The sequence below is a fragment of the Myotis daubentonii genome, chromosome 3 (genome assembly GCF_963259705.1).
Source record: "Myotis daubentonii chromosome 3, mMyoDau2.1, whole genome shotgun sequence".
NCBI classification, from domain to species: Eukaryota; Metazoa; Chordata; class Mammalia; order Chiroptera; family Vespertilionidae; genus Myotis; species Myotis daubentonii.
In genome coordinates this window covers 82,671,822-82,697,154 of record NC_081842.1, presented here as the reverse complement: position 1 = coordinate 82,697,154, position 25,333 = coordinate 82,671,822, and the positions used below count along the sequence as shown (strand labels likewise).

The 25,333-nt window shown below is 40.1% G+C and overlaps 1 protein-coding gene across 1 annotated transcript in view; it reads left to right on the top strand.

Moving 5' to 3' along the window:
- EPHA6 (EPH receptor A6) overlaps positions 1–25,333 on the top strand; it is a 968,470-nt gene that overhangs the window by 790,199 nt on the left and 152,938 nt on the right. The window contains exon 13 of the mRNA XM_059688042.1: positions 12,743–12,804. Within this exon, the coding sequence (XP_059544025.1) occupies positions 12,743–12,804 (62 nt within the window). The remainder of the gene's footprint in view (positions 1–12,742; positions 12,805–25,333) is intronic.

Below are 25,333 nucleotides of genomic sequence, written 5' to 3'. Positions count from 1 at the left end.
TTGGCTAATCAGGGCGATATGCAAATTAACTGCCAGCCAAGATGGCGGCCGGCAGCCAGGCAGCTTGAAGTGAACATGAGGCTTGCTTGCTTCACTGACGGAGGACTCCAACATTCCCCACCTGCCTTGCCGGCCTCTGAGCTTGCAGTTTGAAACATTGTTACAAATATAGAAGCTAAACAAAACCCCAGAAACCTTCTTTCAACCCGCTGGGATCTCAGAGCTGGAGTTGAAACAGTGTTTCAATTATAGAACCCAAACAAACCAGATACCTGCTTTCAGCAGCCGAGGCCTAAGAGCTGGAGCCAAGCCTCAGAGCTAAAGCTAGCCCAGAATAAAAAGAAAAAAAGGAGAGGTTGAGAGCTTCAGTCACCCACCAGACTGAAAACAGCCCTCAGCCCCTCACCCAGACTGGCCAGGCACTCCATTGGGGACCCCCACCCTGAAGGGGGTGTGACCAGCTGCAAACAGCCATCAGCCCATCATCCATGATGGCCAGGCACCCCAGTGGGGACCCCCCACCCTGAAGGGGGTGTGACCAGGTGCAAACAGCCATCATCCCATCATCCAGGCTGGCCGGGCACCCCAGTGGGGACCTCCACCCTGAAGGGGGTGTGACCAGCTGCAAACAGCCATCAGCTCCTCACCCAGACTGGCCAGGCACCCCAGTGGGGACCCCCACCCTGATCCAGGACACCCTTCAGGGCAAACCAGCCGGCCCCCACCCGTGCACCAGGCCTCTATCCTATATAGTAAAAGGGTAATATGCCTCCCAGCACCAGGATCAGCGGAGCCGCGAGGCCTCCCAGCACCGGGATAAGCGTGACAGGGGGCAGCGCCCAAACCCCCTGATCACCCTACGGCTCTGTGTGTGACAGGGGGCGGGACCACAACCTTCCTATCTGCCCTGCTCTGTTTGTGACAGGGGAAGGCACCCCAACCCCCTGATCAGCCCTGCTCTGTGCCTGATAGGGAGGAGCTCCCCAACCCCCTGATCGCCCTGCGGCTCTGTGTGTGACAGGGTGGTGCTCCAACCGCCCCCCACGGGCCCTGTTCTGTGTGTGACGGGGTAGACCCATAACCTCCCCATTGGCCCTGCCCTGAGTGTGACAGTGGCGGCGCCCCAACCCCCTGATTGGCCCTGCTCTGTGGGTGATAGAGGGTGGCGGCCCAACCGCCCCCCACGGGCCCTGCTCTGTGTGTGACGGGGTAGAGCCATAACCTCCCCATCGGTCCTTCCCTGAGTGTGACAGGGTGTGGCGCCCCAACCCCCTGATCCGCCCTGCTCTGTGTGTGACAGGGGGCGGTGCCCCAACTCCCCTATCGGCCCTACTCTCTGAGTGACAGTGGGGAGCTCATCAACCCCCTGATCGGCCCAGCTCTGTGCGTGACAGGGGGCAGCGCCCCAACCCCGATTGGCCCTGCTCTGTGCGTGACAGGGTACGGAGCCCCAACCCCCCTGATGGGCCCTGCTCTGTGAGTGACAGGGGGCAGCGCCCCAACCCCCTGATCCGCCCTGCTCTGTGTGTGACAGGGGGCGGTGCCCCAACTCCCCTATGGCCCTACTCTCTGAGTGACAGGGGGGAGCTCCTCAACCCCCTGATGGGCCCTGCTCTGTGCGTGACAGAGGGGAGCTCCCCAACCCCCTGATGGGCCCTGCTCTGTGCGTGACAGGGGGTGGCGCCGCAACCTCCCCATTGACCCTGCCTTGAGTGTGACAGGGGGCAGTACCCCAACCCCCCAATCGGCCCTACCCTGAGCGTGACTGAGGGTGGCATCGCAACCTCCCAATCCGCCCTGCTCTGTGCATGACAGGGGGCGGTGCCCCAACTCCCCAGTCGGCCCTGCTCTGAGCCCAACCAGGGGCTGCACCTAGGGATTAGGCCTGCCCTCTGCCACCCGGGAGCAGGCCCAAGCCAGCAGGTCGTTATCTCCCGAGGGGTCCCAGACTGCGAGAGGGCACAGGCCGGGCTGAGGGACACTCCTCCCCCCTGAGTGCACAAATTTTTGTGCACTGGGCCTCTAGTTATTATATAATCACTTATATCTTTAATAATAATTGGAAAGCAAAAAGTCGTAAGTCAAATAATTTCAAGATATGTTTTAAATTTTATCATTATCATTATATTACTTTTATAAAAATGAATGTAGTACAAGATCAAGAAAGCCATTTTTAAAAATGCGTATGTTATTAAAATTTTGCAATAGGATTAGTGTCTTATAGTGAAGACACATTCCAACATCAGGCATCCCTGGCAATGACTTTCTTTTTCAATGAGACACTTCTAATTAAGAAATCTTTTGCCCAGATGGTAGTTTCCAGTAAGAAGAAAGACAGTACTGAATATTCCTGAAGTAACGGATACACGTGGTATGCTACTGCTCTCTGGAACTGGCAGGAAAATCATGTTTGGTTTCTTTAGCCTCACACCTGCTATTTACTCTAGAACAAATCTAGATTAAGAAAGGCTAGTAGTTTCATAATGCAAATCACTCCTCCTAACTTCTGCTAAGCTGTTTTATAACCAAATAAAATAATTTACTCTTCAGCATTTCTCCAAGGACATTTGAATAACCTTTTAAGTTTAAAAATAGGAAAATAAAGAAGTTAAGAGAATCAAATCAACATAGTTATATGGATTTAGGGGCTTCGAATAGCTCCACAGTTAAAATCAGTTCCACATTTATCCTAAAACCTGTTGTTACAGCCACAAATCTGTGCATAGGGTATAGAAGACACAACATAGCTTGTTAGATAAAAATAAGAACCTAATTCCTTAAAAAATATGTATTATAGTATGTTATTTATAGTAAAAAAATATGCATTTTGATTATTTTACTCTAAGAAAAACCATCTTATTCATTAAAACAATTTCAAACCTGTTAATTTCAGGTGTATAGGATTTAAAATGACCTTTAAGATCATCAAAAAAAAGCTCCTAAAGGCCTGGCTGGCACAGCTCAGTGGTTGAACATCAATCTATGAACTAGGAGGTCACAGTTCAATTCTCAGTGGGGGCATATGCCCCAGGTTATAGGTTTGAACTGGGGAGTGTAGGAGGCAGCCAGTCAGTGATTCTCTCTCATCATTGATGTTTCTATCTCTCTCTGCCTCTCCTTTGCTCTCTGAATCAATAAAAATATATTATTTTTTAAAAGCTCCTAAATATATTGACCTTAGTCATTTTTAGTAATGAACCTTTTTAACTCTGAAAGCCACTTTTTAGCTTAGGATTCAGCAAAGTAAGATGTAACAATCCCATTTATCCATTCATTCTTTAAGCTGTTATTGGGTGATTTAATATTTAGTATCAGGTACTATTTATTCTCTGTATTTTAAAACATCTCACTTAATCTCATACCTCAGGCAATGAAGGAGGGGTTAATTCACCTTCTGTTATTATGTATGTTATTACAATATGCAATATACAAATATACAAATGAGGAATATATAGCATACAAATGGGGAGACTGAGGCAGTGAGGAGATAACGGAGTTCACTTGCCCAACGTGGAAAAAAATCTTCAATATCCTGCTATATGACTCCAACCCCACAACTAACTCCACTGAGTATACAAGGAATAAGGGAACCGACCACCCAGTTTGTTTGGGACATGAGACTTTCAGTGCTAAAACCTGGAATTTACTGTATCATCTAAAATCTAACTAGCAGTCATTTTTACTTTGCTATGTAAGATATAAAAGAATGTGCATGTCCATCCCATATTATAGTAAAATATGGAAATGATTCATTTGTATGAAACTATTTTTTCTGCAGAGTAAACAAATATAATAAGAAGAGGAAGCAGATCATGGTGCATACAAGGGAAAGAAAGTGAAAGTACAGCAACATTTCTGACTAAAAGTTCAGCCAACTATTGCCAGACACTGTACTAATTACATGCTTTTTCACTAAGCCTTTAAAATTTCATATGCAGTACCTAATAGTATCTTCATTTTATACATGCAAAGACTGAGAGAGTTAAAATAACTTGACCAAGGTCATGCAGCTAATAGGCATCAGAACTAAAATCTGAATTCTTCTTTTTCTCCAAAACCATATATTTCACAATGCAAATAATTTAGAATTTATTAATTTGTCACTCAATTATTTCAGTATCTCTTTCTTGGTCTAATTATTCTTGGAGGACACTTTTATGTATGTGTTTCTTCTGGTATTTCATTCAAAAAAATATAATTGACAACCTACTCTGCGACTAGCTCTGTGCTCACTGGTGAACTTACAGAGGAGAATAAAGCACCAGTCTGACCTCAACCACACTTTAGAGTGGGAGGCAGACACCTCCCTGCCTAACATCAACACCGTGCTGTCAGTGTTATGAAGTTGTTTGGTTAAGATGTAAAGGGAGGAGAAAGTAAACAATCGAGTCTTTCTAAATGGGAAAGTATTCATGGGAGAATTGACAATGGAGATGGTTAGAAGCTGTGCTTTTTTATAAGCATATGATTTTACCAAGGGGAGACGTTGAGAAGGCAGTCTTCCAAAGAAGAGAGGAAGGTACAAGTAAAGTGATATTTAGGGAATTATGAGTTACCTAGAGAATTTAAAAAATAAGAGTTAGGAGAATAGGGGGAGGTAAAAGATGACACTAGAAGCAAAGGTAAAAGATTGTGAAGGAATTTAATTGCCAAGCAGTTTAGACTTGAATCCTGCAGCAAACAATACAATAAGAAAAACAGTCTTTAAAGGAAGAGTAATTAACTGTTTTCTTATTTTATCCCTCTTTCCACCATGCACTCCAAGAGCAGGGATCTTGTATTGCTTGAGGAAGTTTCTCCAGAAACCAAAAATGATACATAGTAGGCATTCAAAAATATATATTTGATATATCACTGAATGCTCAAAATAAGGGTTGTACAAGCATTAGCAAGAACTAGTAAACTGCTATAGTAACAAGTCAAGCAAAAAGAACCACAAAGGCAGAATATAGGCAGTGATAATTTTCCATAGATTTTAGCACAACTTAATAACTTATGGACTAACAGAGGTTTGATAGAGAGAGAAGTTTAGTATTACAATCGGGTCTCAAACCTGGGTAGATGGATGGTAATGTTTTAATTAAAATGGGAATATAGGAGGGAAAGAAACTTATTTATTTGTTTGTTTGTTTTAGTATTTAAAATATTTTATTTTTTAAGTTTATCTTTGTTGTTGAAAGTATTACAGATATCTGCTTTGGGGTTTTTTGTGTGTTTTTCCCTCCATTGGCCCCCGCCTCCTCCCTGCACTCACCACTCCCAAGCCTTTGCCACACTATTGTCTGTGTCGATCTGGAGAAATATTAAAAGTGTGCATTGAACTCACTGAAGAAAAGGTTCATTTGAGACATGATCTGATACCAGGCAAAAGTATAAGAGAAAATAATTCCCCAGTTTTAGTACTTATCTTATGAACTAAAACAATTGTCTATTATATTATAATTTGGGGCAAATGTATGTCACCCATATCTTTTGAGTGCCTTAAAGGAATAAGAAAATTTTTTCATTTATTATCCAATGCATTTGAGATTATAATTTTCTACCTCTACCGCAGAAACAGGGGAGGTAGAAATAGATTAAATAACTAGCTTTAAAAGTACTGAATTGCAACTTGGAGGAGGGAATGCAGGCAATCTGACAATCCAAGTTATTATCACAAATTTTATTACCTGGTAGACAAAATATATACACGATATAATGTTAAATAAACTAGAATTGATGTAAATCTGTAATAGAGTTTTCGGATTGTTGATTCTTGATATTACTGACTGCACATTAGAAACTGCCAAGCTGATAAAGAATACTACATTCAGTACAAACTCATTATTTCTATGAAAATGTTAAATCTCTGTAATCCCCTTCTTTCACAAATCATCGCTAAAGCAAAAAAGAAAAAAATAATTCACTCAGAAAATATTTTCCCCAAGATTTTTTTTTTAAAATGCCTTTCTTCTGTTTTCTTTAACAATAGCACAAGAAATTATAGTCTCATCATCACATGGTTTCTTAACACCACCTACATTAAATCAACTTCAGCACTGGGAAGCTGCCAATTTGAAAAAGATTTATTAGTTACCGTAGTAGTTCATAAAAGTCCCAATTAAAGAAAACCATTGTTCTCTACAACAGAAAAAAATGACATGGGATCTTATGATCCATTGTGTTCAGAATATAAATAAGTGATTCCTTATAGGGTATTGATTCCAATACTGTTTAAAATATCTATAACCATTCCTGGGCTATTTATGAAGAAAAAAACAAAAAAAATCATTTTTTGTGTGACTTGTAGAAATATTTTTGAAAATCTCTTAAATCAATCTGATGAGGCTTCTAAAAACATCTGTGGATTTTAAGATTTGACTGACTCAAGAATCCTGGGGTCTGTCCATTGATTTCAGTACAATGCAAGTAATAATTTGATTCTGTGATGTGAGGCACTTGGAATAAGTGGCTAAAATTGTAAAAAAGAAAAAAGTGAAATATTTTTAAAATGTAAAAAGAGAATTAATCACCTCTAAATGTATTTTCCTAAAACAATGCAATATATATTTTTTACATATTAAAAATAAGACAAAAATACTGTTACCAATGACTTCTCTCACCTGATCAGATATTGAAAAATACCGTACTAATTTCCTTAAGTTCCCTTAGACTTATCTATTTTCTTGATTATAAAGTGTAACCATGAACTGTAAAGTTGCTTGTAACCTTCATAGTGTAACTAACTTCCCTAGGACACACACTAGGAAACAAGCAATATTCTAAAAAAATGCCTTCGTTTAACAACAACTGCTGTCAGTTGATGCTACTGGACAAAAATACAAAAGATGCAGTTCAGATGTGAAATGTATAATTCACAAGAAACCTAGGGAGTCTTCACTGGACTTTTTATTATCTTTAATGAGAAGATTAAACTTATCACTGATGAATTTTAGGATTGCATGAAGTATCTCCCGAGAAGTTATAGATAGAACTAATTTCAAAGTACTTTGTATCCATGTAGATCAAAATCTTGCTGAAATACTTCAGGGTTACTTTCTGAGGAATTGTGAAATTGATGAGAAAAATCAACTTGTTTCTATGAAGCATCTACTCTGCTCAGCTGCACGGGAGGTGGCCTTGAGAAACCCAGTGAAAAAGGATACAAAGCATCTATGGGAAGATAAAGAAAAGCAACCTAATATAAAACCAGGCACATGTCAGAATGCAGACAAAGTTGTGATGGGAATGCAGCTATAGGAAATATCACTGTGGGAGACTCTCAAGGAACAGGTGCAGTGTATACAATCTGGGGAGCTGTGAGGTGAGATGTTTAGAGAGAGAAGCAAGTTGGGAGGTAATCCTGGCAGGGGAAATCCAAAAGGAAAGGCAGAAGGAGACAGGAATGAACAAGTATAGGTGATAATGACAACTGATGGATCATGAAACAATAAGGCTGGTTAGGAGAGATGAAGATTGGCTAACAGAGGCTTACAGTTTTGATCTATAAACAGTGTCTGAGAGGCACCATGGCATGAAGGGTAAGAGCTTAAGTTCTGAGACTGACTGCCTGATACTACCATTTACTAGCTGTTTGACTTTAGGCAATTAATTTAACTTTCTATCCCTCAATTTTCTTATCTGTGGAATAGGGATAATAATAGCATGTACCAATATAAGTGAAGTGCTTGCAAATTCTTTTTATTCTAATAAGACTGACATTCTTAGGGAGAGGATAAATGTTTTTTAAATTTTATTTTTAAAAAGTTAAATATGAGAGAAACCAAGATGGCGGCATAGGTAAACACCAGAGTTTGCTGCCTCGAACAACCACTTCAAAAATACAACTAAAAGATGGAACAGACATCACCCAGAACCACAGGAAGGCTGGCTGAGTGGAAATTCTACAACTAGAAGGAAAGAGAAAAGCATACCGAGACTCAGAGGAGGCGCAGTGTGGAAGTAAAATACTAAGGTACAGAAGTGCACACGGAGCGGGCTGGCGTCTGAGGGCGCGGTTGTCATTTTCAATCAGGAGGGAGTCTCAGGCTCAGAGCTCAAGTTCTCGGCGAGTCTCTAGGGACCCAGACTCATACGGGAGAAGCGGGACCATCTGGCATCTGTCGGAACTCAAGGGCAGCTTTCTCTCTGAGGGGCTTGCAGCGATTGCCAGGACACTGAGAAGCGATTGCTGAGACACTGAGAAGTGGAGCCTCTGAGAGCAGCCATAACTGCTAACCCCACCCTGTTGATCCCGTGGGACCCACCCCCCCAAGCCCTGCAGGGAGGCTTTTGCTGGATAGCCTAAGGCAGAGGCTAGATTAGGACCTCCCTAGAGATCCAGGAGCCAGTGTACCCAGAGGTCAGAGTGGGACCATCCAGTTTGCAGCTCCATGGAACCATAAAGGACGCACTCAGGGGGCAGACTCAGTGAGCACCAAAGCCCCATTGAAGCAAGTCTTGCCCCGGAGGGGTGTCTCCAGCACAGAAGCTCTCCCCCTGCAGACACAGCTGATTCTCACAGCCAATTGGCCCGGAGGTCAATCCCTCCCAGTGTTACCTACAACAATCAAGGCTTAACTACAACAAGACTGTGCACAAAGACCACAAGGGGGTGCACCAAGAGTGTCCACCTCAGGTAATTGGTGAGGCTGAACCACTGGGCCCTAGAGGGCACTTAGCACAGAAAACCACTTTATCAACACAGGGAAGGATAAAAAATGCAGAGACAAAGAAAAAGGACACAAATGACAGAAATGGAGGAAAGCAAACTACTGGATATAGAGTTCAAAACCACACTTTTAAGGTTTTTCAAGAATTTTCTAGAAACTGCCAATAAACTTAATGAGACCTACAAGAAATCTAATGAGACCCTAGAGGTTGTGATAAAGGACCAATTAGAGATTAAGCATACACTGACTGAAGTAAAGAATATTATACAGAATCCCAACAGCAGACTAGAGGATCACAAGAATCAAGTCAATGATTTGAAATACAAAAAAGCAAAAAACACCCAACCAGAAAAGCAAAATGAAAAAAAAAGAATCCAAAAATACGAAGATAGTGTAAGGAGCCTCTGGGACAGCTTCAAGTGTACCAACATCCGAATTATAGGGGTTCCAGAAGATGAGAGAGAGCAAGATATTGAAAACCTATTTGAAGAAATAATGACAGAAAACTTTCCCTACCTGGTCAAAGAAATAGACTTACAAGTCCAGGAAGCGCAGAGAACCCCAAACAAAAGGAATCCAAAGAGGACCACACCAAGACACATCATAATTAAAATGCCAAGAGCAAAAGACAAAGAGAGAATCTTAAAAGCAGCAAGAGAAAGAAACTCAGTTACCTACAAGCGAGTACCCATACGACTGTCAGCTGATTTCTCAACAGAAACTTTGCAGGCCAGAAGGGAGTGGCAAGAAATATTCAAAGTGATGAATGCCAAGAACCTACAACCAAGATTACTTCATCCAGCAAAGCTATCATTCAGAATTGAAGGTCAGATAAAGAGCTTCACAGATAAGAAAAAGCTAAAAGAGTTCATCATCACCAAACCAGTATTATATGAAATGCTGAAAGGTATCCTTTAAGAAGAGGAAGAAGAAGAAAAAGGTAAAGATACAAATTATGAACAACAAATACACATCTATCAACAAGTGAATCTGAAAATCAAGAGAATACATAATCTGATGAACAAAATGAACTGGTGATTATAATAGAATCAGGGGCATAGAAAGGGAGTGGACTGACTATTCTTGGGGGGGAAAGGGGTGAGGGGGATGCGGGAAGAGACTGGACAAAAATCGTGTACCTATGAATGAGGACAGTGGGTGAGGAGTGAGGGAGGAGGGTGGGGTGAGAACTGGGTGGAGGGGAGTCATGGGGGGGAAAAGAGGAACAACTGTAATAATCTGAACAATAAAGATTTAATTAATCAAAAAATTTTTTAAAAAGAAAAAAAGTTAAATATGTTTTTCTAGCAGCAATCGTCAAGGTAGATTGAAATGTTGTGACTATGGGCAGAAGAACTCAGGTAGTCATTGTAGTAACCCAACATTTCCTCTTAACATCCATAATCTATTATACATCAAACTGGTATATTGGTCTCAGAATTTTATATTTATACAAGAGGCCCAGTGCACATAATTCATGCACTGGGCAGGGGGGGGGGGGTTCCCTCAGCCCAACCTGCCCCCTCTCACAGTTTGGGAGCCCTCAGGGGATGTCCTACTGATGGCTTAGGCCCACTCAGAGAGTGGCCTCCCTCTGGCCTCCCTCTGCGGAAGGCAACCGGGCTGTTCAGGGGAAGGTGCCAGCCCCATCACCCCACTGCTGGCTGCCACAGCTGCCAAGGTGTTTTCATCAACACAGCCTCCAGTTCCTTCACCACGAAAAAATGACAACTTTCTTTAGGCATTTTCAAGATGTGTCTTTCATAGGATATGACATTTCTTTTCTTTCCTTTCTTTCTCTTCTTTCTTTTCTCTCTCTCTCTCTCTCTCTCTCTCTCTCTCTCTCTCTCTCTCTTTCCTTTTTTTCTTTCCTTTCTTTTCTCCTCACCTGAGGATATTTTTCCATTGATTTTTAGAGAGCATGGAAGAGAGAGGGAAAGACAGAGAGAAACATCAATGTGAGAGGGACACTTCAATTGGTTTCCTCCTGCATGAGCCCTGACCTGGGCCCTGGCAAGGGAGGAACCTGCAACCTAGGTACATGCCCTTGATCAGAATTGAACCCAACCCTGCAGTCCGCTGGCCAAGGCTCTATCCACTGAGCCAAACCGGCTAGGGCAGGATATGACATTTCTTAGCCCCTCCAGCAGCGGACCTTCGTTTTTTCCTCCAGGAGTGAGGTGAAAAAACCCTAGATCACCTTCTTGGATTCTTATTACCCAAGTTACCAAGAACACTGCCAGTGGCATACAGGGAGCTTAGCCACCAATGAGCAGTCAGAAAAGGTGTTTCCTCTGCAGCTCATGCGCAGAGGCAGGACTGCTGGCAAGTTACGGCTGGCACAACCCCCCTTGGGCAGGGCCCCCCCAGCTCTGCTCAAGCCTCCGCCGTGGCTTGGGCAGGGCCTCAAAGCAAGCATTCTTCCTGGTCGCTCATGCTGGCCACTCTAACCAGCCGCCCCCCGCCCCATGAGACTGGGGGGCTCCGGTGGGGCTGAGAGGACTGGGCGCCACCATCTTTGTGATGGAGTGACAGTTAATTTGCAAATTACCCTTTTATTAGGATAGTAGGATAGTAAGATGACCTTTTATTTTTCCCCACCTTGCTAACCAAGTGTTTACATCAGGCTCCTAGTCACTAAGCTCTTTGAAATCAATAGTCAAATAAAAAAATTCATTACAAACTTTCAGATTTAAAACCTGATTTTCTAGGTCACTGATTATAATAGTGCTGACAGTTCATTTGACCTCAATATTTTCTGATAAAGTTCTTTATCTGTATTTGGGTGAAATTAATGACTTTAGGGAACATTATAGAGATCCAACAAAATGGATGTCTTCTTTGGGTTCTAATTCTATGCATGATAAATTGGGAACTTTATTATTACATTTAACCTTTAGCACATCTTTCTTTAAAATGTAGATTCAACTGTTAAAATCTAGCATTTGCAGACATTGTACTAATTTGTTACTATCACCCTTTCTAACCCACAAGGCTTAGACTTGTAAAAGGGACATGACTTACAACATGAGACCTAATTTTCCATGATTTCATGAGCCCTAATTTTTCCATGTTTGGTACACATAATTTCTTCCCAGATCTTTATACTCATGAGGAAAAACTCTGTGCACAGTGCAGATTAAATTGCTAAAAATTCCAATGAGAAGCAAGAAATATAGAAGTAAAAAGTAAATATGTCATACATGTTTGTTTCAGGTAAATAACATTTTCCCTTCATTTGAAATGAGTTTATCTTTTAAACTCAGGAAATTGAGCAGAACAAATAGATTATTTTCTTTGAAACAAATCAAAGTTACTTATGTCAAATATGCTACCTAATAGAGGTATTAGGAACTGTAACAATTGCAAATAGATATGATATAAAAAAATGATGTTCAGTTTCTGATTTTAGCTTCTGCACTACACTATGAAATCAGAGTTACTTATTTTTCATGGACTGCCATCATTGTTCTGTTGATCTAATCTATGTCCAATAAAGAGATGATCAAGAATTATTACAGATCCTACCAACTTGGTAGCATTCATCAATCTACTGGCATTTTTCTACTTAAACGCCTTTAAAAACAGACTATGACCGATGTTTTATCATTTCTTAAAGAGAATTTATGAATTTCTCTTTTCTGCTTTGCCTTAGGACTATTTCGGAAGTGCCCAGTCTGATGTAATTCAGCCATGATTACTGCACCACTGTAGAAGTTGTAGCACAATTGCCAAAGCAGCTACAGTAACTATTCAAACCCTGACTTCAGCTTGTTGATTATCTTTTAAGGAAAAGCTCAAGACAAAAAGAACATAATCTAAACAAACGAGTGATTGCGGGGCTTTAGAAAAGGAAGCGCTTAATTCTTTTGTAATTCATATTGTAATTCATGTCCCTTTTATGAACTCAAATAATGCTATAAAGAAATGGAGAGGTGTGTAGTATGAGTACTTTTATAGAAGCATTTTGGAAAATGAAATTCCTATTAATAAAATACAAATAATTTAGCTGCCGCAGCTGGAAACCTCTAACTGCAGCACATATTTCTGTGACTGCTCTAATCCTGTGTGTTCCCTTGCTCTATTTGCAGGCCGGCCAGTTATGATTGTGGTGGAATATATGGAGAATGGATCCTTAGACTCCTTTTTGCGGGTAAGGGTTTTTTTCTGGTGGCATTTAAATAAGCTATTCTGAGTTCTAGAATTAAATCATTTATCATCAATTAATTGTTGCATAATGTGACTCATGGATTTTCTATGAAGAATAGCAGCATTTTCTCTAGGGTGCATTTCTCTCATACTGTGATATATTAGAGTGTTATTAAATGGGCAGTATATACACATAATAATATAATTTATTTCTCTTATAAATTCACTAATATATATATTTCAAATAATGTTATAAAGAAAGAGATTCAATGAAACTTAGTTACTTCATATAGCCATTCATTTCTCTTTATCACACTTAACTATTTAGTATGTTTTATGCATTACCTGTAATGCTGAATCCCTTAATTAATGTTTATTGATCAACAATGACTCGAATTGATTTCAGAAAACTGGTTTAATCAATTTTTTTCCTCTCAATTTCATTTGGCTGACTATTCAGAAAGCAAAATAAAAAAGAATAAAAAAATAGCAGAGATTTGTTCTGGAGCAAAAAATTTTAAAGTACTTTTTTAAACTGGCTTTTTCTTAACAGTACTAGAGGCCCGGTACACGACATTCATGCACTGTGGGAAGGGGGTCCCTTATCCTGACCTGTACCCTCTCGCAGTCTGGGACCCCTCAGGGGATGTCCGCCTGCCACAGAGGCGGGAGAGGCTCCTGCCACTGCCACTACACTCACCAGCCATGAGCCTGGCTTCTGACTGAGCAGTGCTCCCCCTGTGGGGGTGCACTGACCACCAGGGTGCAGCTCCTGCATTGAGCATCTGCCCCATGGTGGTCAGTGAGTGTCATAGCAACCAGTCGTCCCACTGTTCGGTCGATTTGCATATTAGCCTTTTATTATATAGGATGGTATATTTTTAAAATCTTTTGTTTTACATACATGAATACCTAGGAGATATTGTGGATTTGGTTCCAGACCATCATAATAAAGCAAATATCACAATAAAGTAAATCACACGAACTTTTGGTTCCTGAGTGCATATAAAAGTTCTTACACTATACCATAGTCTATTAAGTGTGCAATATTATTGTGTTTACAAAAACAATGTACATACCTTAATTTAAAAATACTTTATGGCTTAAAAATGCTAACCATCATCTGAGCCTTAAGCATCCTAATCTTTTTGCTGGTGAAGGTTCTTGCCTCAATGTTGATGGCTGCTGACTAATCAGGCAGTGACTGCTGAAGGTTGGGGTGACTGTGGCAATTTCTTAAGATAACACAGCAATAAAGATTGCCACAACTATTGACTCTTCCTTTCACAAATGATTTCTCTGTAGCATATGATGCTGTTTGATAGAATTTTACACACACTGTAACTTCTTTCAAAATCAGAGCCAATCCTCTCAAACCCTGTCAACTGCTTTATCAACTAAGTTTGTGTACTGTTATAAGCCTTTTGTTGTCATTTCAACAACCTTCACAGCATCTTCACCCAGAGTAAATTCCATCTCAAGAACCACTTTCTTTGCTCACCTATAAGAAGCAACTCCCCCTCCATTCAAGTTTTATCTTGAGATTGCAGCAATTCTGTCACATCTTTAGGCTACACTTCTGATTCTAGCTCCCTTACGATTTCCACCACACCTGCAGTTACTTCTTCCACTGGACTCTTGAATTCCATCCATGAGGGTTGGAATAAACGTCTTCCTAATTCCTGTGATGTTGATATTTTGATGTCTTCCCATGAATCATGAATGATGTTAATGACATCTGGAATAGTTAATCCTTTCCAGAAGCTTTTCAATTGACTTTGCCCCAATCCATCAGAGGAATCACTATCTATGGCAGCTATTTATCTATATAAAAGCCTAAGCAACCATTGCAACCAAATGGACGACCGAGCAGCAGGCTGCATGGGGCGACCAGGTCAGCAGGGGGGGCAGTTGGGGGCGATCAGGCTAGCAGGGGGGTAGTGAGGGGCTATCAGGCAGGCAGGAAGGCAGGTGAGCAGTTAGGAGCCAGCGGTCCAGGATTATAAGAGTGATGTCCGACTGGGGATCGGGCCTAAACCAGCAGTTGGACATCTCCCAAGGAGTCCTGGGTTGGAGAGGGTGGAGGCTGGGCTGAGGGGACCCCCCCCCAGCACAAATTTCATGCACTGGGCCTCTAGTCTCTATATATAAAAGCCTAAGCGACCAAACAACTGAATAACCGGTCGACCAGTCACTATGATGCACACTGACCACCAGGGCACAGACACTCAACGCAGTAGCTGCCCCCAGGTGGTCAGTGCATTCCCACAGTGGGAGCGCCACTCAGCTGACCAAAGGGCACCAGATGCCGGGCTCACAGCTGGCAAGAGCAGCTGCAGCAGCACAAGCCTCTCCCACCTCCGCGGCAGCCCTATCAAGCGGAGGCGGTGGCAGGTACAGCGGGGCCAGGATGAGCGGGAGCAGTGCAGCACCCGGCCGGCCGGAGCTCAGGCTCCTCCCTGGCCGCCTGCCACTTCACGCACTACTACCCAGATTGCAGAGGGCGCAGGCCAGGCTGAGAGACCCCACTGGTTCACAAATCTCTGCACTGGGCCTCTAGTAGCCATATATGTATTTCTTAAATAATACGACTTGAACCATGGGCTGCAGAATGGATGTTGTGTTAGCAGGCAAGAAAACAATATTAATCTCATTGTACATCTTTATCAGAGCTCTTAGGTCACCAGATATATTGTCAATGAGCAGTAATATTTTAAAAGAAATCTTTTTTTCTGAGCAGTAGGTTTTGATAGTAGACTTAAAATATTCAGTAAACCATGTCGTAAACAGATGTGCTCTCTTCCAGGCTTTGTTGTTCCATTTGTAAAGCACAGTCAGGGAAGATTTAACATGATTCTTAATGACCATAGGATTTATGGCATGGTATATGAGCACTGGCTTCAGCTTAAAGTCGCCAGGGCATTAGCCCCTAACCAGAGAGTCAGTCTGTCCTTTGATGCTGTGAAGACAGGTATTGACTTCTCTAGCTATGAAAGTTGTAGAAGGTTAACTGTTGTTTAGTGTGGCCATCTTCAGTAATAATCTCAGCTAGATTTTCTACATAACTTTCTGCAGCTTCTGCATCAGCACTGCTCTTTCGTTGTGATGACAGTTTAAACCTCATGAACTGACCTCTACTAGCTTCAGGCTTTTCTTTTATAGCCTCCTCGCCTCTCTTGGTTTAAAGGAATATGGTAGCTGGTTTGATCTTTTGTCCAGTCCACTAAACTTCTCCATTTCAGCAATCAGGCTGTATCGCTTTCGGATTATTCATGTGTTCAATGGAGTGGCACTTTCCGTTTCCTTCAAGAACTTTTCATTTATATTCACAACTTGCGTAACTGGCACAGAGGCCTAGCTTTCAGCCTGTCTCCACTTTTGACATGCCTTCCTCGCTAAACTTACTCATTTCTAGCTTTTGATTTAACGTGAGAGACATATGACTCTTCCTTTCGCTTGAACACTAAAGAAGCCATTGAGGGTTATTGATTGACCTAATTTCAATATTAGTGTGTTAAAAGGAATAGGGAAGCCCAAGAAAAGACAAAGAAAGAGAGAGAGGGAGAGAAGAAGCGAGGGAGAGAGAGAGGTATAGCTAGTCAATGGAGCAGTAAGAACACACACACTGATTGATTACATGCACTTGTCATGACACCCCAAAACAAATCCAATAGTAACATCAAAGATCGCGGATCACAAATCACCATGACAAATATAATAATAATGAAAATGTTTGAAATATTGCAAGATTTACCAATGTGTGACACAGAGACACGAAATGAGTAAATGCTGCTGAAAAAATGGCACTGATAGACCTGCTCATCTACGGGTTGCCACAGACCTTCAACTTATAAAAAGCAGTATCTGCGAAGCCTAATAAAATAAGATGTGCCTGTAGTGGTACAGAATAACAGCTGAGACGGCACCGTGAAGTTATATTTTAAAATATATTTATAATATCTTTAACATTTAAAAAGCTATCATATACAACAAACAAATTCATTAATAGTAAAATAAATTAATTAATTAAATAAAATAAAAAGAGCCTTAAGAAAAACCCAGAGTAAGCAGAAGGAAGAAAATAATAAAGATCAGAGTGGAAATAAACAACATACAGACCAAAAAAAAATACAAATGATCAATAAAACCACAAGCTGGTTCTTTGAAAGGATAAACAACATTGATGAACCTCTAGCCAGGCTCACCAAGAAACAAAGAGAGAGGACCCAAATAAACAAAATCAGAAATGAAAGAAGTGATGTAACAACTGACCCACAGACATACAAAGGATTGTAAAAAAAATACTATGAACAACTATACTCCAACAAACTGGACAACCTTGATGAAATGAACATTTTCCTAGAAAAATACAAGTTTCTAAAACTCAATCCAAAAGAATCAAAAAACCTGAATAGCCTGATATTACCGATGAAATTAAAGCAGTAATCAAAAAACTTCCAGCAAACAAAAGCCCTAGGCTGAACGGCTTCACAGGGGAGTTTTACCAAACATTCAAAGAAGAACTAAAACCAATCCTTCTCAGACTATTCCAAAAAATTCAAGAGAAAGGCACACCTCCAAGCTCTTTCTATGAAGCCAGCATTACCCTAATCCCAAATCCAGATAAAGACACTACAAAGAAAGAGAAGTACAGGCCAATATCCCTGATGAACATAGATGCTAAAATCCTCAACAAAATTATAGCAAATTGGATCCAGCATTACATTAGAAAGATCATACACCATGACCAAGTGGGATTTATTCCAGGGATGCAAGGCTGGTACAATATCCCCAAATCAATAAACATGATACATCATATAAGCAAATCAAGAGACAAAAATCACAAAATCATATCAATTGATGCAGAAAAGGCATTTGACAAAATCCAACACTTTCCTGATAAAAACTCTCAGCAAAGTGGGAATAGAGGGATCACACCTCAACATAATAAAAGCCTTATATGACAAAACTACAGCCAACATCATACTCAATGGGCAAAAACTAAAATCATTTCCCATAAGAACAGGAACAAGACAGGGATGCCCGATCCTGTTCAACATAGTATTGGAAGTGCTAGCCATAGTGATCAGACAAGAAGAAGAAATAAAAGGCATCCAAATTGGAAAAGAAGAAGTAAAGTTGTCATTATTTGCAGACGACATGATATTATACATAAAAAACCCTAAAGACTCCATTAAAAAACTACTAGAATTAATGAATGAATTCAGAAATGTAGGAGGATACAAAATTAACACCCAGAAATCTATGTCTTTTTTATACACCAATAATGAACTCACAGAAAGAGAAACTGAAAAAACAATCCCATTTACCATTGCAAAAAAAATTAGGATACCTAGGAATAAATCTAACCAAGGAAGTAAAGGACTTGTACTCAGAAAATTATAGGATGCTGAAAAAAGAGATAGGGGGAGACATAAACAAATGGAATAATATACCATGTTCATGAATTGGTAGAATCAACATCATTAAAATGTCCAATACTACCCAAAGCAATCTATAGATTCAATGCAATCCCCATTGAAATACCAACAGCATATTTCACAGACCTAGAGCAAACTCTCCAAAAATTCATCTGGAAAAAAAAGACCCTGATTAGCTGCAGCAATCTTGAGAAAGAAGAACAAAGTTGGTGGAATCACAATACCAGATATCAAGTTATACCACAAAGCCACTGTAATCTAACAGCCTGATACTGGCACAAGAACAGGCATATAGGTCAATGGAACAGGACAGATATTCCAGAAATCGACCCAAGCCATTATGCTCAATTACCATTTGACAAAGGAGGCAAGAGCATACAATGGAGTCAAGACAGTCTCTTCAGTAAATGGCGTTGAGAAAATTGGACAGATACATGCAAAAAAAAAAAATTAAACTAGACCACCAACTTACACCATACACAAAAATAAACTCAAAATGGTAATGGACTTAAATGTAAGATGGAAAGCCATAAAAATCTTAGAAGAATCCATAAGCAGCAAAATAGCAGACATTTGTCATAGCCATATCTTAACTGATACAGCTCCAAGGGCAATGGAAGCTAAGGCGAAAATAAACAAATGGAACTACATCAAAATAAAAACCTTCTTCACAGCAAAAGAAACCATCAACAAAACAACAAGAATTCCCATTGCATGGGAGAACATATTTCCCAATGTTAACTCTAATAAGGGTTTAATCTCCAAAATTGATAGGGAACTCATACAACTTAACAAAAGGAAGATAAACAATCCAATCAAAAAATGGGCAAAGGACCAAAAAATGGCAAAGAGGACAAGCCAAGAGACATATAAAAACATGCTCAAAGTCACTAATCATCTGAGAGATGCAAATCAAAACAACAATGAGGTACCATCTCACACCTGTCAGAATGGCTATCATCAACAAATCAACAAATGACAAGTGCTGGTGAGGATGCGGAGAAAAAGGAACCCTCATGCACTGCTGGTAGGAATGCAGACTGGTAAAGCCACTGTGGAGAAAAGTATGGCGTTTCCTCAAGAAATTAAAAATGGAACTCCCGCCCTGATCAGTTTGGCTCAGTGGATAGACAGTCGGCCTGGGGACTGAAGGGTCCCAGGTTCGATTCCAGTCAAGGGCATGTACCTTGGTTGCGGGCACATCCCCAGTAGGGGGTGTGCAGGAGGCAGCTAATTGATGTTTCTCTCTCATCAATGTTTCTGACTCTCTATTCCTCTCCTTCCTCTCTGTAAAAAATCAATAAAATATATTTTTTTAAAAAATGGAACTCCCATTTGACCCAATAATCCCACTTCTAGGAATATTTCCCAAGAAACAGAAACACCATTCAGAAAGGATATATGTAGCTGACATTTGGAAACAGCCTAATTGCCCATCTGCACTGTGACAGTGGTCACCAACCTTTTGGACCTCGCGGACCACTGGAATTCTTACAATTTGCAACAGCATGGATGGAACTGGAGAGCATTATGCTAAGCGAATAAGCCAGTCAGAGAAAGATGAATATCACATGATCTCATATGTGGAATATAATGAACAACATAAACTGAAGAACAAAAATAGAACCAGAGATATAGAAGCATCAAACAGCCTGTCCAACCTATAAGGAAAAGCAGTGGGGGGGGAGGGTAGTACAGGTGGGGAGGAGTGAGTAAGGGGGTAAGAGATCAACCAAAGGACTTGTATGCATGCATATGAGCATAACCAATGGACACAGACAGTAGGGGGGTGAGGGCATATGCTGGTGAGTGGGAGCGGCCGGGAGACATCAATGGGGGAAAAAGGAGAGTCATGTAATACTTTAAACAATAAAGAATTTAAATTTAAAAAAAAAAAGCTTTGAGGGGAAAAAATAGGACAATATGTTCATGAATCTAGGGTAGGCAAAGAATTACCTACATTTCTGGATGTCCAAAGAAAGAAATAGATCTTATGAGTTAAACGCAAGGTATCAGTATTAAGTTGTTTTTAATTTTTGTTGAATTTATTGGAGTAACATTGGTTAATAAAATTATATAGGTTTTAAGTGTGAAAAAGGGGGGGGGGGTCTGGCTGGTGTGCTCAGTGGTTGAGCGTCGACCTATGAGCCAGGAGGTTGCAGTTTGATTCCTTGTCAGGGCACATGCCTAAATTTCAGCTCGATCCCCAATAGGGGGCTTGCAGGGGGAAGCCAATTAATGTTTCTCTCTCACCATTGATATTTCTATCTCTCTCTTCCTCTCCCTTTCTCTCTGAAATCAATAAAAAAAATATTTTTAAAAAATAGTAAAATAAATATGAAAAATAATCACTAGGGTCAATGTTTTTCATCTCCAGCAGAGGTTACATATTTTGAATGTCACTGTATTCATTAAAACATACCTATCTACAGAGATACAGTCATTTTTCTTACTTATAAACTGACTGTACTTTGGCTATTTGTACTATGTTGTATCATTTTTCTTCTTCATTTTTATGAGAATAAACAGTCTCAAGCATTGTTTCTTCATTTCATTTTTTGCTCCACGTTATTTGGACAAGTTCTGTGTGTATCCTTACCTTTCTCTCTTGATAGCATTTTCATGTATTTTTTTCCTGATCCCATGCCCTCTTATTTCAACTGCTCTCAATATTAGCAGTGATGACACATTTATTCTGTGACTGGATGTCCACATTCAATGCCAGAAGCTAAATTCAGCAAAATTGTCAAGTTATTACGGAGCAATACTCCTCACACAATGCAACATGAAATTCATAGGTGTGTGGGGACATGAGCTATTTGTTTGTTTGTATTTTCTGTAGCCATTCTCAGCTATAAAATAATGTTATGTCTTGTATTCATTGCTCCTGTAAATGTGCCAAACTATTTTGGAATAAGTTATCAGGATCATCTATGGTACTTCAAATGCAGATATACTTATGTCTTTCCATTATATTTATTCAAAAACTCATTTTTATCAGATAGGTATTATTATCTAATGATGCTTGGGAGAGGTTTTTATATTTGTATCAGCTATATCCTAGAGCTGAATATAAAGGCAAACAATGTAGCACATAATAAAAGCAAATAATGCCCAATCTAAATTGTTCCTGGAAATTGGATCAGATGACTGCCACAAGCAAATTAAGAAACGTTAGCTTCAGATATACTTTTTATCCTGCCCAATCATGAATTAATTAAAATGTTATAAAGAAAAGATATTATCAATTAAATATTTACTTATAAACATCCTACTGCATATTTATGAGTGGTATAATTCATGATTTAAAATTTAAAAACTAATATTTTCCCATTCTTATGCACCATGTACGTAAGACACCATAGAGGCTGGGAAAGAGTAACTTTTCAATTGGTGGTAGCTACCATTAATACTACTATGAGAATTATATATTTTCTCAGCTTATCTTGGCTCTGCCACTTGCTGGTTATGTGACCTTAAGACTAGAGCAAATGACTAACTTTTCTGTGCCTCTGTTTACCCATCTGTAAAATAGGAATATTAACAGTATCTACTTCATACAAATGTTATAAGCATATAGTAGTTGATTATTTTAAAGTTTATAGAATAACGCCTGACACATTGTAAATGGGAAAGAGTGAGGATTCAAACTCAAATCTCTGGCTCAAAAAGCCATGTTCTAATACATCATGAATTCTACCTTTTTATTAAATCACTCATTACTTCTTCTTATAAATCCACTGCCATCTCCCATCTATGTGTCCCCTCTGATCATAGAATTTCTATTAAAATAAAAATGAAGGGGGAAAGAGCGCCAGATACTCTCTTTTCACCCTTCTTTAAGTTTCTTACACTTCTTTGTAATCATCTCTTTTATCCCAGAACCTCAAAGTGCTTTATAAACTTTGTCAGACACTTAATCCCCTATGGCAAGCAGAAATAAAAGCTATGTATATATCCCTCAGATTCTCAAAAGCGAAAACATTTTTTAAACTATTTTTGTAGAATTTGATCATCACAGCTTCTGTGAACACAGAAAAGGATGTGGCTGAGTGCACTGCATTGTAGGGAAGACCCCCAGGCTCACTAACAGCACTCTGTGCCCTGGAGGCACAAGGCGTCGCTTTGGTCTCCCACACTATTGGAAAAGGAGTGGTCGCAACACTAAGCACAAGATTACAATCCAGTGCCTGTGGTGGTGGCTGTCTGTGCTATTGCAATGGATTCATAAATCTTATACTGTTTGGGATCCTTATGGGCATTTCTCCAGATATGTATTGTCTGGATAAGTGTGTGTGTTTGTGAGCAATTGTGTATGTGGAGAAGGGGTGCCGGTGGGTATGTCACTGTGTGTTTTTGCTTTTAGTTTTAAAATAAACTCGAACAGCAAGCTGGCTGCCCGGAAAGTCTGACCTCACTGGTGTGCAGATTTTCCTAACTTTTCCAATTGTACTTAATTCCTAGAGTAAAATAAGTGTAATCTTGACCTTCATCCCTTGTTGGTCTTTCTCCTCTATACATACAGTTTTCATAAACACTTTTAGTGACACCTAACAGCAGCTTGTACCTAATCTTTTAAGCCCCGTTTTTATAACAGTATTAACTAGCAATTAGTTATAAAAAGAGACAAAATATTTTGAAACTTTGAGATATCATATGTCAACCATACAAAATTATTCCTTTATTTTATAGCATTCGTTGAATGTAGATTTGTTTATCATAGCATAACATTCAAGTTATATAAAAATATAATACCAGTGGTTTTAGTTCAAATCCTTTGACAAGAGAGAAAAGATATGCATACATTAATTACATGAGTGAGCAAGGAGTGTCATCCATAAATAACAAATATAAAAAGGGAGAAATTAACAAAAGCAAACAAGGTCAGACTGAGTTAAGGGAACCACAGCTCAAGAAAGGATGCTTGCGAGCAAAGAGAATGTGTGGAATCTGGTGCTGCCAGCCGGGGTGAAGAGGCGAGGAGGAGCAGGGAGGGCCGGCGCTGGGAGAAGAGGACGAGTTTAATCTGTGGCATTTACATGTGGGATGTCTATGGAACATGCAGCAAAAATGTTCAGACAGCAATTCGGAATACAAAACTGAAGCTCAGTGGAAAAATCTTTACTAAAGTTAAAGATCTGGGAATCGGTAACATAAATGTGGTCATTAAAGCCAAACCATGATATTCACTAGGAAGAAGTAGAAAAAGGAAAGGAGTTGAGCAAGGTTTCTACTCTGTGGCATGTCAACCTGAGGTGGCAACAGGTCAGCATCCCCAAAGGTCACTAAGAACGAGACGTCAGAGAGGAGCAGGGAGAGAGAGGGACACGGAATCCCACATCTGAGAGAACAGGGCATTTCAGGCAGGAGCAAGTGAGCAATTGTAGCAAATGCAATAGAGAACTTCTGAAAGACAGAAGCTGGAAAGCATCCATGGGATTTAGCACTTACGGGGTCCTCAGTTATCTCAAGAGTGCTTTTAATAGTTGATTTCAGACAGAAGCCACATTGCAGAGGGCAAAATGAGAATGAAAGATACATAGGATGTGGGAGGTGGAGACATTTTAGGGGGAAAGTGGATGAGACAGCAAGACAAGAGGAAATCAGATGCTAGTAGACAATAAAAGAAAAATCAATGGTATCTTTTTAAAATATTTTTCATGGATTTTAGAGAGAGGAAGGGAGGGGGAGAAAGAAACATTGATGTGAAAGAGAAACAGGAGTTGCTGCCCTCCGCATGCACCCCGACTGGGTATCAAGCCCACAACATGGGCATGTGTCCTGACCGGGAAACAAACCAGCAATCTTTCATTGCACAGGATGATGTTCAACCAACTGAGCCACACCAGACAATGTTGAATGGTATCTTTTAAGATAGAAAAATATTCAGACAATTTATACACTGAGGGATAGGGATCAAAGAAAATACATTGGTAAGGCAAAATATCCCAGGACATGGGAAGGTACAAAATCAAGGCCCCTGCTGGATTGACTTTGAGTAGCAGAAGCCTGTGCACACCTTCTAAGGCTGAAGGGACTGTGTGTGTGGATCTAGAGAGGTTTATGAGGAATAAGTATTAAGTTGAAGGAAATGATACCTGATGATGTTGCATTTCTACCTGAAGTGGGACAGGACATGTGGGAATCTGAGGACAAATTTTAATGAATGTTCAGAATAATTTCTGAAGTTAGCTGGTCAGATGATCCAAGGCAGGATCATCAGGAGCAGGTTCTGCTCCGAGATGACAGTTGTTTCCGGGTCCTAAAAAGGGCGACTAAAAATCTTTACCAAGGTTTTAATGACATGCAACTTAAGTGGCCAGGAAGGGGCTCTCTGGACTGCTGGCCCAATCATTTTTACTTGTTACGTGCACTCTCCCTGCACTCACGCCAGACCCTACCTTTGCTCATGGAGAAAGTGACATAATTAATTAGTCATGCTGACATCAGCTGACATCACCCCTAACCACTCGCCTGCCTGCCTGATTGTCCCTAACCACCTCTGCCTCTGTCCTCGCCGCCAAAGCTTCGTCCGGAAGGACCTCCAGAATGACGTCCAGAAGGTCGTTCAGCTGTCCGGTCTAATTAGTATATTATGCTTTTATTATTATAGATTAAATGGCTTATAGACCTAAAATTCCTAGAACAGTGTCTGGCGTATATGAAGGTCTAATAATCTATTACTATTATTATTGTTATTATTATTATTATTATTACATATTTCAAAAGGTGTCACTAAGAGTTTTAAATTAGTTTTTCTGTTACTTCCTGGTATGTTTTTTTCTAATTGCTAAAAATAATTTTAATTGTCACCATTTAGAAAAATCTAGTTATACCTCACAAATATGAATATTTAAATAATACATATAAGTGCATATTATCATTTCAAAAGTAATGTGAGTCATTTGAAGAGTTTCCCTGAACAAATGCAAAGCTAATATTAATTTAAAAAATTAAAGGGATCTTTTAAATATTTATGTACTTAAGTTATAAATCTAGTAAAGATGGCATTTTACCTTATGCTAGTTATATATTAATAATGAGAGCTGTATTTTATTAGCACACTTGTCTTGTAAAATGTGTTGTACAGAG